Source organism: Macaca mulatta, chromosome 16, assembly GCF_049350105.2.
Source record: "Macaca mulatta isolate MMU2019108-1 chromosome 16, T2T-MMU8v2.0, whole genome shotgun sequence".
NCBI lineage: Eukaryota > Metazoa > Chordata > Mammalia > Primates > Cercopithecidae > Macaca > Macaca mulatta.
Window position 1 is genome coordinate 19,870,946 of NC_133421.1, and position 15,322 is coordinate 19,886,267.

Sequence of the window (15,322 nt, forward strand, 5' to 3'; positions counted from 1 at the left end):
CTTTGTTGCCTAACTCAACATAATTAATTTGTCATGTAATGAAAGCAGAAAAAAAAAAAAAGATAATTAAAATCAAGAGAATGGTATTTATAAAGCTAATAGTTCAGAATAACTGGAGGAGACAGTTCCGATTACTGTTTGTATAATGACAAAGCTCTATGGAGAGCTGTAAAGGAACCGGAGAAGAAAGTCCAAAGAAAGGGGTATGTGGAAAACCCCTAGGCCAGGAGGCCAGTGGTGAGGATGAATCTGGCAGGGGTAAGAACTCTGACTGGCCCAGATGCAGTGGCTCACGCCTGTAATCCCTGCACTTTGGGAGGCTGAGGTGGGAAGATCTCTTGAGGCCAGGAGTTCAAGACCAGCCTGGGCAACATAGTAAGACCCCATCTCTATTTCTTTTAAGGACTCACTTCTTTGCTTTAGCCACCGCTTCGATGAAAACCTGCTTGTATTTCTGCACTTGCTGCCTTAGAACCACAAATTTGTCCTTCTTGCCATCACAGATCAGCTTCAGATCAGCTTCCAGCTCAGCCCGGAGGTCAGGCTTAGACATTTCATAGCCCATGGAATCATAACCTGCAGGGAAAGTCAAGCTCAGTGAGGGCCCACCTGAGACCCTCAGGGACTTGGGCGACACCACCCACTACCCACTGCAAGCTCTGTCCTCCCTTACCTTCCACAAGTCCCATGCCCAGGTGCCCAGGGAGGAACCGCTTGTCTGGGGTGAGTCCCACGTACATCCGGGCTTTGATGGTCTCGATGTGCTCCGCATGAGTGGCATCCGTACCTGGAAGCCATTTGCTGGTTACTCTGAGGTAATACTGACAATAGCTCCACCCGGGTGGCGCATGGGCACCTTGCTCACTCCGGAACCCCTCCTTTGCCTGGACAGCCTATATAGGTAAGATGCCTTCACTTCATTCCCATATAGCTCATTCAAGAAATCGCAATGGCAACCTCAACTCTCTTGCTCCCTCACATCCCATTACTCAGGAAAGCTGTCAATTCCAGCTTCAAAGCTCCTTTTAAAAATTCTCCTCCCCATATGTCCAAGCCACAGTTGCAGCTTGTGTCCCTATTTCTAGTCTCTTCCTCTACCCTAACTATTCTTTAAGCTGTGGCTAAAGGGATCTTTCAAAATGTAGCTCTGCCATGAAGAAAATGCAAATTAAAACTGCAGTGAAGGCTGGGAACAGTGGCTCATGCCTGTAATTGCAGCACTTTGGGAGGCCAAAGTGGGCAGATCACCTGACGTCAGGAGTTCGAGACCAGCCTGGCCAACATGGTGAAACCCCATCTCTATCAAAAATACAAAAATTAGCTGGGTGTGGCGGCATGCGCCTGTAGTCCCAGCTGCTCAGGAGGCTGAGGCAGGAGAATCACTTGAACCCAGGAGGCAGAGGCTGCAATGAGCCAAGATTGCGCCACTGTACTCCAGCCTGGGTGACAGAGTGAGACTCCGTCTTAAAAAAAAAAAAAAAAAGGGCCGGGTGTGGGTACAGTGGCTCATGCCTATAATCCCAGCACTGTGGGAGGCTGAGGTGGGCAGATCACAAGGTCAGGAGATCAAGACCATCTTGGCTAACATGGTGAAACCCCATCTCTACTAAAAATACAAAAAAAAAACAACAACAAAAAATTAGCCTGGCGTGGTGGCGGGCGCCTGTAGTCCCAGCTACTCCGGAGGCTGAGGCAGGAGAATGGTGTGAACCCAGGAGGTGGAGCTTGCAGTGAGCCGAGATTGTGCCACAGTACTCCAGCCTGGGCGAGAGTGAGACTCCGCCTCTAAAAAAAACAAAAACATACACAAAAAAAACAAAACAATGAAATAGCAGTTCACACCTACCGGCAAAATCAAAAAGAGAGATAATACTAAGTAAGGATGTGGATGAACCGGAATCCTAGTGCCTTGCTGGTGGAAACAAAAAATGGTACAGCCACTTCAGAAAAAAAAAAAAAAAAAAGTGTACTGGTTCCTAAAAATGTTAAATGTAGAGTTACCATGTAAACCAGCAATCCCGTGGCCGGGCGCGGTGGCTCAAGCCTGTAATCCCAGCACTTTGGGAGGCCGAGGCGGGTGGATCACGAGGTCAGGAGATCGAGACCATCCCTGGCTAACATGGTGAAACCCCGTCTCTACTAAAAATACAAAAAACTAGCCGGGCGTGGTGGCGGGTGCCTGTAGTCCCAGCTACTCAGGAGGCTGAGGCAGGAGAATGGCGTGAACCCAGGAGGCGGAGCTTGCAGTGAGCCGAGATCGCGCCACTGCACCCCAGCCTGGGCGACACAGCGAGACTCCGTCTCAAAAAAAAAAAAAAAAAACCAGCAATCCCACTCCTAAGTCTACCCAAGAGAAATGAAAACACACGTCCACACAAAACCTTGTACAAAACTGTTCACAGCAGGATTATTTATAATAGCCAAAGACTAGAAACAACTCAAGTGTCCATCAACTGCAACCTCCATCTTCCGGGTTCAAGCGATTATCTTGCCTCAGCCTCCCGAGTAGTTGGGATTACAGGCACCTGCCACCAAACCCAGCTAATTTTTTCATTTTTAGTAGAGACAGTGTTTCACCATGTTGGCGAAGCTGGTCTCGAACTCCTGACTTCCAGTGATCTGCCACGTTGGCCTCCCAAAGTGCTGGATTACAGGTGTGAGCCACTGTGCCTGGCTCTTTATAGGAAATAACTAAAGTAGGCAAACCTGGCCAACATAGTGAAACCCTGTCTCTACTAAAAATAACAAAAATTAGCTGGGTGTGGTGGTGCGTGCCTGTAATCCTAGCTACTGGGGAGGCTGAGGCAGGAGAATCGCTTGAACCCGGGTGGCAGAAGTTGCAGTGAGCCGAGACTGCACCACTGCACTCCAGCTGGAGCAATAAGAGTAAAACTCCATCACAAACAAACAAACAAACAAAAAAACCCCAAAAACCTGACTATGGTGATAGCTGCACAACTTTGTAAATATGCTAAAAAATGTAAATTATACATTTGAAAGAGATGAACTGTACGGTATCTAAATAAGACTGTTAATAATCTTTTTTGTGTGTGTGACAGAGTCTCTGTCACCAAGGCTGAAGTGCAGTGGTGTAAACTCGGCACACTGCAACCTCCGCCTCACAGGTTCAAGCAATTCTCCTGCCTCAGCCTCCTGGGTAGCTAGGATTATAGGCGTCAGTTATCATACCCATCAATTTTTTGTATTTTTAGTAGAGATGGGGTTTCACCACATTGTCCAGGCTGCTCTTGAACTCCTGACCTCAAGTCTTGAACTCCTGACCCCCTGCCTTGGCCTCCCAAAGTGCTGGGATTATAGGTGTGAGACACAACGCCCAGTCTGTTAATAATCTTTTAAAAATATTATTTTGTGTTTTTTTTTGTTAAGTGTACCTCTCTGTGGTTCCTTTACTTAGAAATCCTAGAAGACTCCCTGCTGACCACGTATCACCATCTAAGCCCTTCAACTGGGCAAGCCAAGGCCCTGTAAAGTCAGGCTTAGATCATCTTTCCAGACACCTTCTATGGCCACCACCCCCAATCCAGCTACAGCAGGCTTTTGCTTTCCTGCTCCTGTGCCTTCCTCAGGCCTGCCCTGCACTGGGCTGCCCTTCGTTGATCCAGCAGTCTTACTATGAAGTTTTGGTCCAGCTCAAACGCCAGCCTACCCATGACATTTGCTTCCCTGCCTACTCCCTGCAGAACCCATTACATTGTATTCAATGTGTTGGTTTGGTTCTTCTGTTAGACTGAGAAGTTAAAAAATGAGGTCTTATTCTTCTTTGTGTCTCTGGTGCTTAGTCCAAGCTCTCACTATTGTGGGCCTCATGTTTTGTTTTTTTTTTTTTTTTTGAGACAGGGTCTCGCTCTGTTGCCCAGGCTGGAGTGCAGTGGCTCAATCTCAGTGTACCTCACTCTCTGCCTCCCGGGCTCAAGTGATCCTCCCACCTCAGCCTCCCTACCTATAGGCATGCACTTAATTTTTTGTAGAGATGGTTTATTTTTTTTATTTTTTTATTTTTATTTTTATTTTTTATTTTTATTTTTTGTTGAGACAGAGTCTCCCTGTGTCGCCCAGACTGGAGTGCAGTGGCCGGATCTCAGCTCACTGCAAGCCCCGCCTCCCGGGTTCACGCCATTCTCCTGCCTCAGCCTCCCGAGTAGCTGGGACTACAGGCGTCCGCCACCTCGCCCGGCTAGTTTTTGTATTTTTTAGTAGAGACGGGGTTTCACCGTGTTAGCCAGGATGGTCTCGATCTCCTGACCTTGTGATCCGCCCGTCTCAGCCTCCCAAAGTGCTGGGATTACAGGCTTGAGCCATCGCGCCCGGCCTATTTTTTTTATTTTTGAGACGGAGTCTCACTCTGTCCTCCAGGCTAGAGTGCAGTGGCGTGATCTCAGCTCACTGCAAGCTCCGCCTCCCGGGTTTACACCATTCTCCTGCCTCAGCCTCCCGAGTAGCTGGGACTACAGGCGCCCGCCACTTCACCTGGCTAGTTTTCTGTATTTTTTAGTAGAGACGGGGTTTCACCGTGTTAGCCAGGATGGTCTCAATCTCCTGACCTCAGATCCGCCTGTCTCGGCCTCCCAAAGTGCTGGGATTACAGGCTTGAGCCATCGCGCCCAGCCAAGATGGTTTATTTTTTTGAGATGGAGTCTCACTCTGTCACCCAGGCTGGAGTGCAGTGGTGCGATCTTGGCTCACTGCATCCTCCAACTCCCGAGTTCATGCGATTCTCCTGTCTCAGCCTCCCAAGTAGCTTGGATTACAGGTGTCCACCACCATGCCTGGCTAATTTTTGTATTTTTAGTAGAGACAAGAGTTTCACTATGTCGGTCAGGCTGGTGGTCTTAAACTCCCTTCCTCAGGTGATCCAACCACTTCAGCCTCCCAAAGTGTTGGGATTACAGGCGTAAGCCACCACGCCCAGCAAGATGGGGTTTTACCGTGTTGCCCAAGCTGGTCTTGAACTCCTGGGCTCAAGTGATTCACCCATCTTGGCCTCCCAAAATGCTGGGATTACAGGTGTGAGCCACCGCATCCAGCCCTCATACATTTTTATCAAATAAATCATGATGGGTGAACGTCTACTAATTTTACCTAAGCCTGCAGGGTTTCTGGATGTCCTAGTGATGGTCAAGGACTCCACGCTGGAGCACCGCTTCCTAAGTCACAGGCCTAAGAAACTCCCTTTGTGGGTGAGGCAGCTGCTTATGTAACACATGCCCAGAGAGCTCTGCTTCCCCTCCACTGTGCTGCTGGTATTCCTGGACTAGGCTTGCCAGAGAAAGCCCTTGAGAGCCTTGAGAAAAACGAATGGAGGGGACAGCAGATTAGTTACAAGGACCTATCTGCAAAGCTTGAGCCATGGGACTTATTGGGAATAACACAATTCTGGCCCAGTGTTTTATTAAAACCTAGTTTCTGATTCCTAAGCAATTATGGGAAATGCTTTAACAAAAGGCTAAGAATCCAGTCACCCATAGCTAACAGCAGGGTCCTGGCACATACATGAGGCCAGCGTGAGCAGCCTGACTGAGCAGTGTGGGTGCAGGCCTGTAGAGACAGCTGCCACCCTCACCCAGTACTCCACATGGGAAGGAGAAGCCAGATCTGACACTTCAAAATGAAAACAGATTTTATGATGACTGTCCTAAGTTTTAATTGTTGGTTCCTTACATGCTGTTCTTATTCAAAAGAACAAATCCTCATGTGGCCAATGGGTGCTCCCAGTTGGGCCCTCAAAGCCATGGGAAAAGTCTCTTACTACGTGCACAGCACAGTGCATGGTTTAAGAGCACTGACTGTGGAGGTATTCAGACCAGGTTTTAATAACACACACTTTGTGAACTTAGGTAAGTTCTTAACCTCTCTGAGCCTTATTTCAACCATAAAATGGGGATAAAGATACAGCAGCTGCATTAGACAATGGTTTGAAGACTAGAGGAAACCTGTGCCTGGTACACGGTAAGTGCTCAAGAGATGCGAGTTAACCAGAGGAGCCACTGACCAATGCCGTGCTTCTCCATGAGGGCAATGAGGTCGGCCTCGGTGAGCAGCTTGGGCGGGCTGGTCTCCCCATCCACCATCTCCACGGTGCTGGGCTGAAAGCGGGAGCCTCGCTCATAGACAGGGAGGATCTACAGGGAACGGCAGGTGCAGCAGTCAGATGATTCCATTATCACACTCAGGCAAAAAATAACCTCATTTCAAGGAACACGGTCCTGCTCCACTAGAGAACTCAGGACTCGCAACACAACTGTCCTCCCTCTCCCTGGGAACCACTCTTGATCACCTTGTCACTCCAGTGATCATATGGATACACGTCCAGATAGTTTCGGGCCAGAATCACGAGGCCGTGGGCCACAAAGCGTTCCTGAGCGATGTCGATCTCCACTGTGGTCTCCTGCCCCTGAGCATCCTGGGAGCAGCAGGCCAGGAAATGGCGAACAATAAACTCGTACAGTCGCTGTTCGTCTCCCTAGGAAGAAACGAGGAGTTTGAAACTCCCCCTAGAATATCACCTCTCAAGGACAGGAGCATCACTGGTAGCCTTAGCCAAATGTCCAGCACAGAAGAGGCCACACTGCTCCTCAGGCCCTGCACTAACATGGAGTGCCAGGCAAATAAGTCCTGGGGAGAGGATAGGTTTAGGTTGACACTTTCACAACTCAAATCTGGCAAAGATAAGCAAGGGAGTAATCTTCCCCTTCAGAGTGGTTCTTTGATGTAAACCCAATCTAAGCAGAAAACAAGATGAAAGCATAAGAAGTTGGCAAGAGACTCCTCAAATACAAGAGACACAGCAACACTGCACCTGGTGGCCTTAGCCCAACTTCATGCACACGTTTAAGCAGTAATTTGTCAGGGTAATTTTCAATGAGGTAATCAATGATTTAGTGAGTCTCACTCTATCAAAATGAGACATTTATACACATATCCAATAATTCCCCTTCTACGGATCTCTTCAAAGGAAGTAACTGGAGAACCACAAAAATATTTATGTCTACAAATGTTAACTATAGTATCAAAAACATAAAAAACAGATTTGGCAAAATAAATTATGGCACATCTTTGAAATTGTTAAATATCATGCTTAATAGGCAATTTTTCCTCCCTTATAATCTTTTGTATCTCTTAAATTGTCTAAAATGAACATGTAATTTTTTTTTTTTTTTTTTTTGAGACGGAGTCTTGCTCTGTCGCCCGGGCTGGGGTGCAGTGGCCGGATCTCAGCTCACTGCAAGCTCCGCCTCCCAGGTTTACGCCATTCTCCTGCCTCAGCCTCCCGAGTAGCTGGGACTACAGGCGCCCGCCACCGCGCCCGGCTAGTTTTTTGTATTTTTTAGTAGAGACGGGGTTTCACCGTGTTAGCCAGGATGGTCTCGATCTCCTGACCTTGTGATCCGTCTCGGCCTTCCAAAGTGCTGGGATTACAGGCTTGACCCACTGCACCCGGCCTAATTTTTTTTTTTTCAGAGTCTCACTCTGTCATCAGGTTGGAGTGCAGCGGTGCAATCTCAGTTTACTGCAACCTCCGCGTCCCGGGTTCAAGTGATTCTTCTGCCTCAGCGTCCTGAGAGCTGGGACTACAGGCACACGCCACCACGCCCAACTAATTTTTGTATTTTTAGTAGAGACAGGTTTTCACCATGTTGGCCAAGACAGTCTCAACTTCCCAACCTCGTGATCCACCCGCCGTGTCCTCCTAAAGTATTGGGATTACAGGCGTAAGCCACTGCGCCTGGCCATATTTTTAAAATCAGAAAGAATATATGTTATTAAAAGAAGGAGGAGAAGAACAAAAGACTAAGATTTCCCCAGCTTTGTGCGAAGCCTACAGATGTAAACAAGCCTAATGGCTCCTGTGCCTGCAGAGTCTGCCCCTGGCTGAAGAAATGACTGAGACAGACAAGAAGAGCTGAGTGGGGCTGGGCGCGGTGGCTCACGCCTGTAATCCCAGCACTTTGGGAGGCCGAGGCGGGCGGATCACAAGGTCAGGAGATCGAGACCACGGTGAAACCCCGTCTCTACTAAAAATACAAAAAATTAGCCGGGCGCGGTTGTGGGCGCCTGTAGTCCCAGCTACTCGGGAGGCTGAGGCAGGAGAATGGCATGAACCCGGGAGGCGGAGCTTGCAGTGAGCCGAGATCGCGCCACTGCACTCCAGCCTGGGCGACAGAGCGAGACTCCGTCTCAAAAAAAAAAAAAAAAAAAAAGAAGAGCTGAGTGGGAAACTGCAATGATGTGGGGTGGCACGACTGGGGTGGCAGCAAAGTTTCAGGAGGCAACCAAAACTGAGCCAGCCTTGGGAGGATGGATAGAATTCTCTAGTTCCAGGGACTGGGAAGGCCACAAGGCTCACAGTGGGGGTAAGGGTCTGCACAGTGGTGTGGGGAGGAGAGGTACCTAGGTTGCCTATGAAGGACTAGCAGGGAAGCAGCAGGAGCTGACGGAGAGTGGGGAGGTGGGGCTGGATTAAGACGGGGGCCCATCACGGGGAAGGGTGAAGGGGTCTTTCATCAAAGCAAGCGAAATGAGAGAGATCTCAAGATCACTTGTTTTTACAATCACAGCCCACAGAGTAAATTCAAATCTTACTACCAACCCCCAGCACTTCCCTCTGGGTTCCAGCAGGCAGCACATTCAGAGAAACCAACCTGTAAGCTGTTGGTGTATTTGGTGGGGTGAATGGGAGGGTGAGCTTGGTCAGACTTGTTCCCATTGCGTGGGGTGGGACCACCCCGCTCTAGAATGCTCTGGGCAAAGGCCCCCCAGCGTGGATCGGGGGTCTGCTGTTCCACCAACACCGTCAGGTTTAAGTCTCTGGGAAAAATGTTTGTTTCTGTTCGGGGATAGCTGATGTACCTAAAACCAAGGCAAACAAACAGAAAAAGAAATTGCTAGGCTCTCTGATTGGTCATTAAACAACTGAAAGCACCCACTAACACCTACAAACACTCATCTGATGTAGCCAACTCAACTGAAGGCAACCTGGGTTACCTGATTCAGAAAAGTTCTGAGATGAGATGCACCCACTCATGGGGTGAAAAGCAGCTGGCTCTCCCGCTAGGACACTCAAAGAAGCCAAAGGAGAAACAAAAGGGGCAGCACAGCACAGGATAAAGGCCAGCAGCCTCAGAGCCTGGGGCTTGTCACTGGCCACTCTGAGGGTCAGTCTGACAGACCAACCCTGATGCAGCACATGAGCCTCACTGACCCTGACAAGTTCCACCAGTGTGTGCTTCGAGACTTTTCTTAGAGTATACAAAGAATAATGCTGTCCAATAAAACTGTAATGTGGACTCTATTTGTTTTTCGTTTTTTCTTTTTGAGATAGTCTTGCTGTGGTGCCCAGGCTGAAGTATAGCAGCGTGATCTTGGCTCACTGTGGCCTCCGTCTCCCAAGCTAAAGTAATCCTCCTGCCTCAGCCTCCTGAACAGATAGGACTATAAGTGTGTGGCATAATGCCTGGCTAATTTTTCTTTTTTGTAGAAACAGGGTTTTGCTATGTTGCCCAGGTTGGTCTCGAACTCCTGAGCTCAAGCGATCTTCCTGCCTAGGCCTCCTAAAGTGCTTGGATTTCAGGTGTGACCCAGCATACCCAGTCTCTATTTGTAATTTTTGTTTTCTCCCAGAGATTGAGTCTCGCTCTGTCACCCAGGCTGGAGTGCAGTGGTGCAATCTCAGCTCACTGCAACCTCCGCCTCCTGGGTTAAATGATTCTCCTGCCTCCGCCTCCCCAGTAGCCGGGACTACAGGCGCACACCACCACACCACGCCCAGTTAATTTTTGTATTTTTAGTAGAGACGGGGTTTCACCATGTTGGCCAGGATGGTCTTGATCTCTTGACCTCATGATCTGCCTGCCTTAGCCTCCCAAAGTGCTGGGATTACAGGCATGAGCCACCACGCCTGGCCCATAAACTCTATTTCTAAAATATTTCATCCTGATAAAGACGGTTCAAATTCTACTCCCAAATCCAGAATATTTACCCTTGAGTGTAGAGCTTCTCAGCAATCCTCATGGTTTCTTTAGCATTTATTCTCAACTTTCGAGAAGCCAGCTTCTCAAGCTCCTGTGAAATGGGTCAATAGGGATGTTAGGTGTATTGCATGAGTCAGGCAGCACAACTCAAATACACAACTCATCTTCAGTCAAATCTGGCCCCTGTCACTCCAGATGCTTCTGTCAAACAGAGCGGAAAAGATTGCCCAACTGGCCGGGCGCGGTGGCTCAAGCCTGTAATCCCAGCACTTTGGGAGGCCGAGACGGGCGAATCACGAGGTCAGGAGATCGAGACCATCCTGGCTAACACGGTGAAACCCCGTCTCCACTAAAAAATACAAAAACTAGCCGGGCGAGGTGGCGGGCGCCTGTAGTCCCAGCTACTCGGGAGGCTGAGGCAGGAGAATGGCGTAAACCCGGGAGGCGGGGCTTGCAGTGAGCTGAGATCCGGCCACTGCACTCCAGCCTGGACGACAGAGCCAGACTCCGTCTCAAAAAAAAAAAAAAAAAAAAAAAAAAAAAAGATTGCCCAACAACAATTTCTGGGCCTGCCAGGCAGAGTCAGATCCTAGCCTAGTGGTTCTCAGACTTTAATGTGTGCAGGACTCAACTGGGAAGCCAGCAGATTTGGGGCCCTGACCACTGGGGAAGCTGCTATGTTGTGCAGGCTGATTTTGAACTCCTGGCCTCAAGCAATCCTCCCTCTCTGACCCCCCAAAATGCAAGGATCACAAGCATGAGCTACCATACCCAGCCGAAAACTCCATTTTTTTTTTTTTTGAGACGGAGTCTCACCCTGTAGCCTAGGCTGGAGTGCAGTGGCATGATCTCGGCCCACTGCAACCTCCACCTCCTGGGTCCAAGTGATTCTCCTGCTTCAGCCTCCCAAGTAGCTGGGATTACAGCACCACCACACTTGGCAAATTTTTGTATTTTTAGTAGAGACGGGGTTTTGCCATGTTGTGATTACAGGCGTGAGCCACCGCCTCTGGCCCAGTCTACATATATATATGTATATATTTTCAGATGGAGTCTCACTCTGTCATCCAGGCTGGAGTGCAGTGGCGCTATCTCGGCTCACTGTAAGTGCTGCCTCCTGGGTTCATGCCAATTCTCCTGCCTCAGCCTCCCGAGTAGGTGGGAATACAGGCACCTGCCACCACACCTGGCTGATTTTTTGTATTTTTAGTAGAGATGGGGTTTCACCATGTTAGCCAGGATGGTCTCGATCTCCTGACCTCGTGATCTGCCCGCCTCAGCCTCCCAAAGTGCTGGGATTACAGGCCTGAGCCACTGTGCCCAGGCTGAAATCTACATTTTTTAACAAAGCCGTCTAATACACTGTTCAAACACAGACAGTCTTGAGAACCACACTTTGGGAACACCACCCAAGCCCTGGTAAATTCTCCTGGAGGGTGAAAACCCCAGGAGGCCTCCTGGGGGATAACAGATGTTTTTTTCCCTAGGTGACAAGTTAACAGTGCTGATGACTATATGTCACACTAAAGCATACTTAACCAGTGAGGACTAAAAAACATAAGCCTACTATATAAAATCAATGCAGCTGGGCGTGGTGGCTCATGCCTCTAATCCCAGTACTTTGGGAGGCCAAGGCAGGCAGATCACGAGTTCAAGAGATTGAGACTATCCTGGCCAACATGGTGAAATCCCGTCTCTACTGAAAATATAAAAATTAGCTGTGTGTGGTGGCATGCACCTGTAGTCCCAGCTACTAAGGAGGCTGAGGCAGGAGAATCGCTTGAGCCCGGGAGATGGATGCTGCAGTGAGCTGAGATCACGCCACTGCATTCCAGCCTGGCGACCAGAGCAAGACTCCCTCTCAAAAAACAAACAAACAAACAAGCAAACAAAATGCATAACTGCCCCCATGCAATCCCTCCACACATATACACATTTACTGTGGCTTGCCCAAGACAAAGAATGCACTGCCCACCAGTCCCTGTGTGCTTCTTAGCCTGCATGCTTGTTAGCCTTAGTGTTCTGTACGTCCAACCTTCAGAGTGAATTCTAATAGTAATTCTATCCCAAATTTTCCTGCTAAGTGGTGACTGAGAAGGCATACTCCTAATGTGATTTACTCAGACTTGTGTTCCGTCAGGGTGGCTCTTCCTGGGGTCAAATAATTTGAGAAGCCCTGTTCTAAAGTAGGTTCATATAGCAGATTATTTAAAGTAATATTTACACAGATTATGCAGCAACATGAAAAAATGCTTGCGTGGAAAACACAAGCTACTTTAGTTATAATGCTGTAAAAACATGCATATTAAAAAACTGGAAGAGATACTAGTAATTATGGAAGGATGGTTGTCTTCCTCTTTTTGTTTCCCAAATCTCATGCAATGCAGTTATATTGCAATTGTTTTTTTTTTTGAGACGGAGTCTCGTTCTGTCGCCCAGGCTGGAGTGCAGTGGACGGATCTCAGCTCACTGCAAGCTCCGCCTCCCGGGTTTACGCCATTCTCCCGCCTCAGCCTCCTGAGCAGCTGGGACTATAGGCGCCCACCACCTCGCCCGGCTAGTTTTTTGTATCTTGTAGCAGAGACGGGGTTTCACCACGTTAGCCAGGATGGTCTCGATCTCCTGACCTCGTGATCCGCCCGTCTCGGCCTCCCAAAGTGCTGGGATTACAGGCTTGAGCCACTGCGCTCGGCCGCAGTTGTTAACAACAACAACAACAAAAAAGCCAGGCGCGGTGGCTCACGCCTGTTATCCCAGCACTTTGGGAAGCTGAGGTGGGCAGATCACCTGATGGTGGTGTATGCCTATAATCCCAGCTGCTCGGGAGGCTGAGGCAGGAGAATCGCTTGAACCCGGGAGGCGGAAGTTGTGGTAAGCCAAGACCACACCATTGCACTCCAGCCTGGGCAACATCTCAAAAAAAAAATCTCAAAAAAATCTCAAAAAGAAAAAAAAAACCATTAAGAGGCCAGGCAGTGGTTGGGTGTGGTGGCTTATGCCTGTAATCCCAGTACTTTGGGAGGCTGGGGCTGGAGAATCACTTGAGGTCAAGAGTTTGAGACCAGCCTGGTCAACATAGTGAGATTCCGTCTCTACAAAAAAATTATAAAAATAATTAACTGGTCATCATGGCACATGGCTATAGTCCGAGCTACTTGGGAGGCAGAGGTGGGAGATCTCTTGAGCCCAGAAGTCTGAGTTTACAAAAACAAAACAAATAAAAAAAACAAACAGTAAGGCTAAGCAGGACCGTGTCTTTCTCAAGCATTTTCTTGTGTGGCCTGGTGATGGGTGATATTTTCTTCCACCAAGCCACAGTCTAGGCAGTAGAACCACGGCCTCAAAACAGTGTTTCCCCAGTGCCTGAAACAGCCTGTCCGGAACATACCACAGTGTCCAAAGCTTGAGGCCGCCACTTGCTCTTGGGCTTAGATCTGACCTCTACCACAGTTGCCATGGGATCCTAGAAAGCCAGGAAAGAAAAGACCATGTTAACCTGTTAGTGCATCATCCCCATCCTTCCTGTGGATAGCCCATGCCAGTCCTTCCAGATCAAACTGACGACCACCAGCTAGGCCTGCAGTGACAGCCTAGGAGAGTGCCCACTTAATGTCGCTTGTAGCTGACAGCAAGATAGACACCATCACTACTTTCCCATTCAAACCAAGATTGCGAAGGGCAATTTCACAAGCCTTAAGGTGCTTCCTCCAGAGACTATGAAATCCAACAGCCTATGCATTGCCTGAATACAGTTTTCTATGCACACATGCACAGTGCTCCTTCTGTTGTTGTTTTGTTTAAAATACAGAGATGGGGTCTTGCTATGTTACCCAGTCTGGCCCAGAAGTCCTGGGCTCAAGCAATACTCCCATAAGCCACCATGCTTGGCCCAGTGCTCCTTTAAAAAAAAAAAAATTCGGCCGGGCGCGGTGGCTCAAGCCTGTAATCCCAGCACTTTGGGAGGCCGAGACGGGCGGATCACAAGGTCAGGAGATCGAGACCATCCTGACTAACACGGTGAAACCCCGTCTCTACTAAAAAATACAAAAAACTAGCCGGGCGAGGTGGCGGGCGCCTGTAGTCCCAGCTACTCGGGAGGCTGAGGCAGGAGAATGGCGGGAACCCGGGAGGCGGAGCTTGCAGTGAGCTGAGATCGGGCCACAGCACTCCAGCCTGGGTGACAGAGCAAGACTCCGTCTCAAAAAAAAAAAAAAAAAAAAAAAAAAAATTCAGGATAATACAGAGTTAGAAACAGGAGAAATTGCCGGGTGCGGTGGCTCACGCCTGTAATCCCACCACTTTGGGAGGCTGAGGCAGGTGGATCACAAGGTCAAGAGAGCTAGACCATCCTGGCCAACATGGTGAAAACCCATCTCTACTAAAAATACAAAAATTAGCTAGGTGTGTTGGCGCATGCCTGTAGTGCCAGCTACTGGGGAGGCTGAGGCAGGAGAATCGCCTGAACCCAGGAGGTAGAGGTTGCAGTGAGCCAAGATCGTGCTGTTGCACTCCAGCCTGGCGACAGAGCCAGACTCTGTCTCAGGGAAAAGAAAAAAAGAAATAGGAGAAATTATACAATACAAGCTAGAGACCTTTAATCTTAAAACCAACTTCATAGTGTGCATCTCCCACCACGTAGTCCCGTACCACATCCGAGTGAAGGAGAAACAGGGCGGGCCTTTTTATTACTTACTTTTATATTTTATTATTATTTAAGTTGATCTTTTTTTTTTTTTTTGAGGCAGTATCTCATTCTGTTACCCAGGCTGAAGTGCAGCGGCATAATCATGGCCCACTGCAGCCTCAACCTGCTGAGCTCAAGCAATTCTCCCACCTCAGCCTCCCAAGTAGATGGAACTATATGCAGGTGCCACCACACCCAGCTAATTTTTTTCTTTTTTGTAAAGATGGGGTTTCACTATGAAACCTCGGCTGGTGGTCTTTTTATTTAACAAATAATTGTGCAGTGTTACAGAGACTCCCAGTGGTCCAGGGTCAAAGGTGGAGTGAAAGAGAGATGGAGACAGCAGCACGGTCTGCAGAAGGGGTAGGGACACACTGGGATTCGGTTGTGCTCTGCCACGTACAGCTCTCACGTGTCTGTGGGTAAGTCTCTTCACTTTCTTTAGCTTCTTCATCTGGAAAATGGGGATGCTATCACTGCTTTCACAGGAATTATTAGGATTAAACAAAACAACACATAACAAAGCGTGCCTGGTCCATAGTGGGTGCTGCACAGTTATCACATCCCTTGCCTAATTAGTAACAAATCTGCCAGTGGGCTGCAGCCAGAAGCACACCATGAATTAAGCCTAGAGAGCTCGGAATTTTAC

At 48.7% G+C, this 15,322-nt stretch overlaps 1 protein-coding gene across 1 annotated transcript in view; it reads right to left on the reverse strand.

Moving 5' to 3' along the window:
• Positions 1-15,322, reverse strand: part of TOP3A (DNA topoisomerase III alpha) — a 40,569-nt gene that overhangs the window by 11,713 nt on the left and 13,534 nt on the right. The window contains exons 9-15 of the mRNA XM_015118765.3: positions 13,378-13,452; positions 9,998-10,080; positions 8,661-8,868; positions 6,296-6,481; positions 6,011-6,140; positions 674-787; positions 411-576 (exon numbers count right to left, since the gene is read on the reverse strand). Coding sequence (XP_014974251.2) covers positions 411-576; positions 674-787; positions 6,011-6,140; positions 6,296-6,481; positions 8,661-8,868; positions 9,998-10,080; positions 13,378-13,452 — 962 coding nt within the window. The remainder of the gene's footprint in view (positions 1-410; positions 577-673; positions 788-6,010; positions 6,141-6,295; positions 6,482-8,660; positions 8,869-9,997; positions 10,081-13,377; positions 13,453-15,322) is intronic.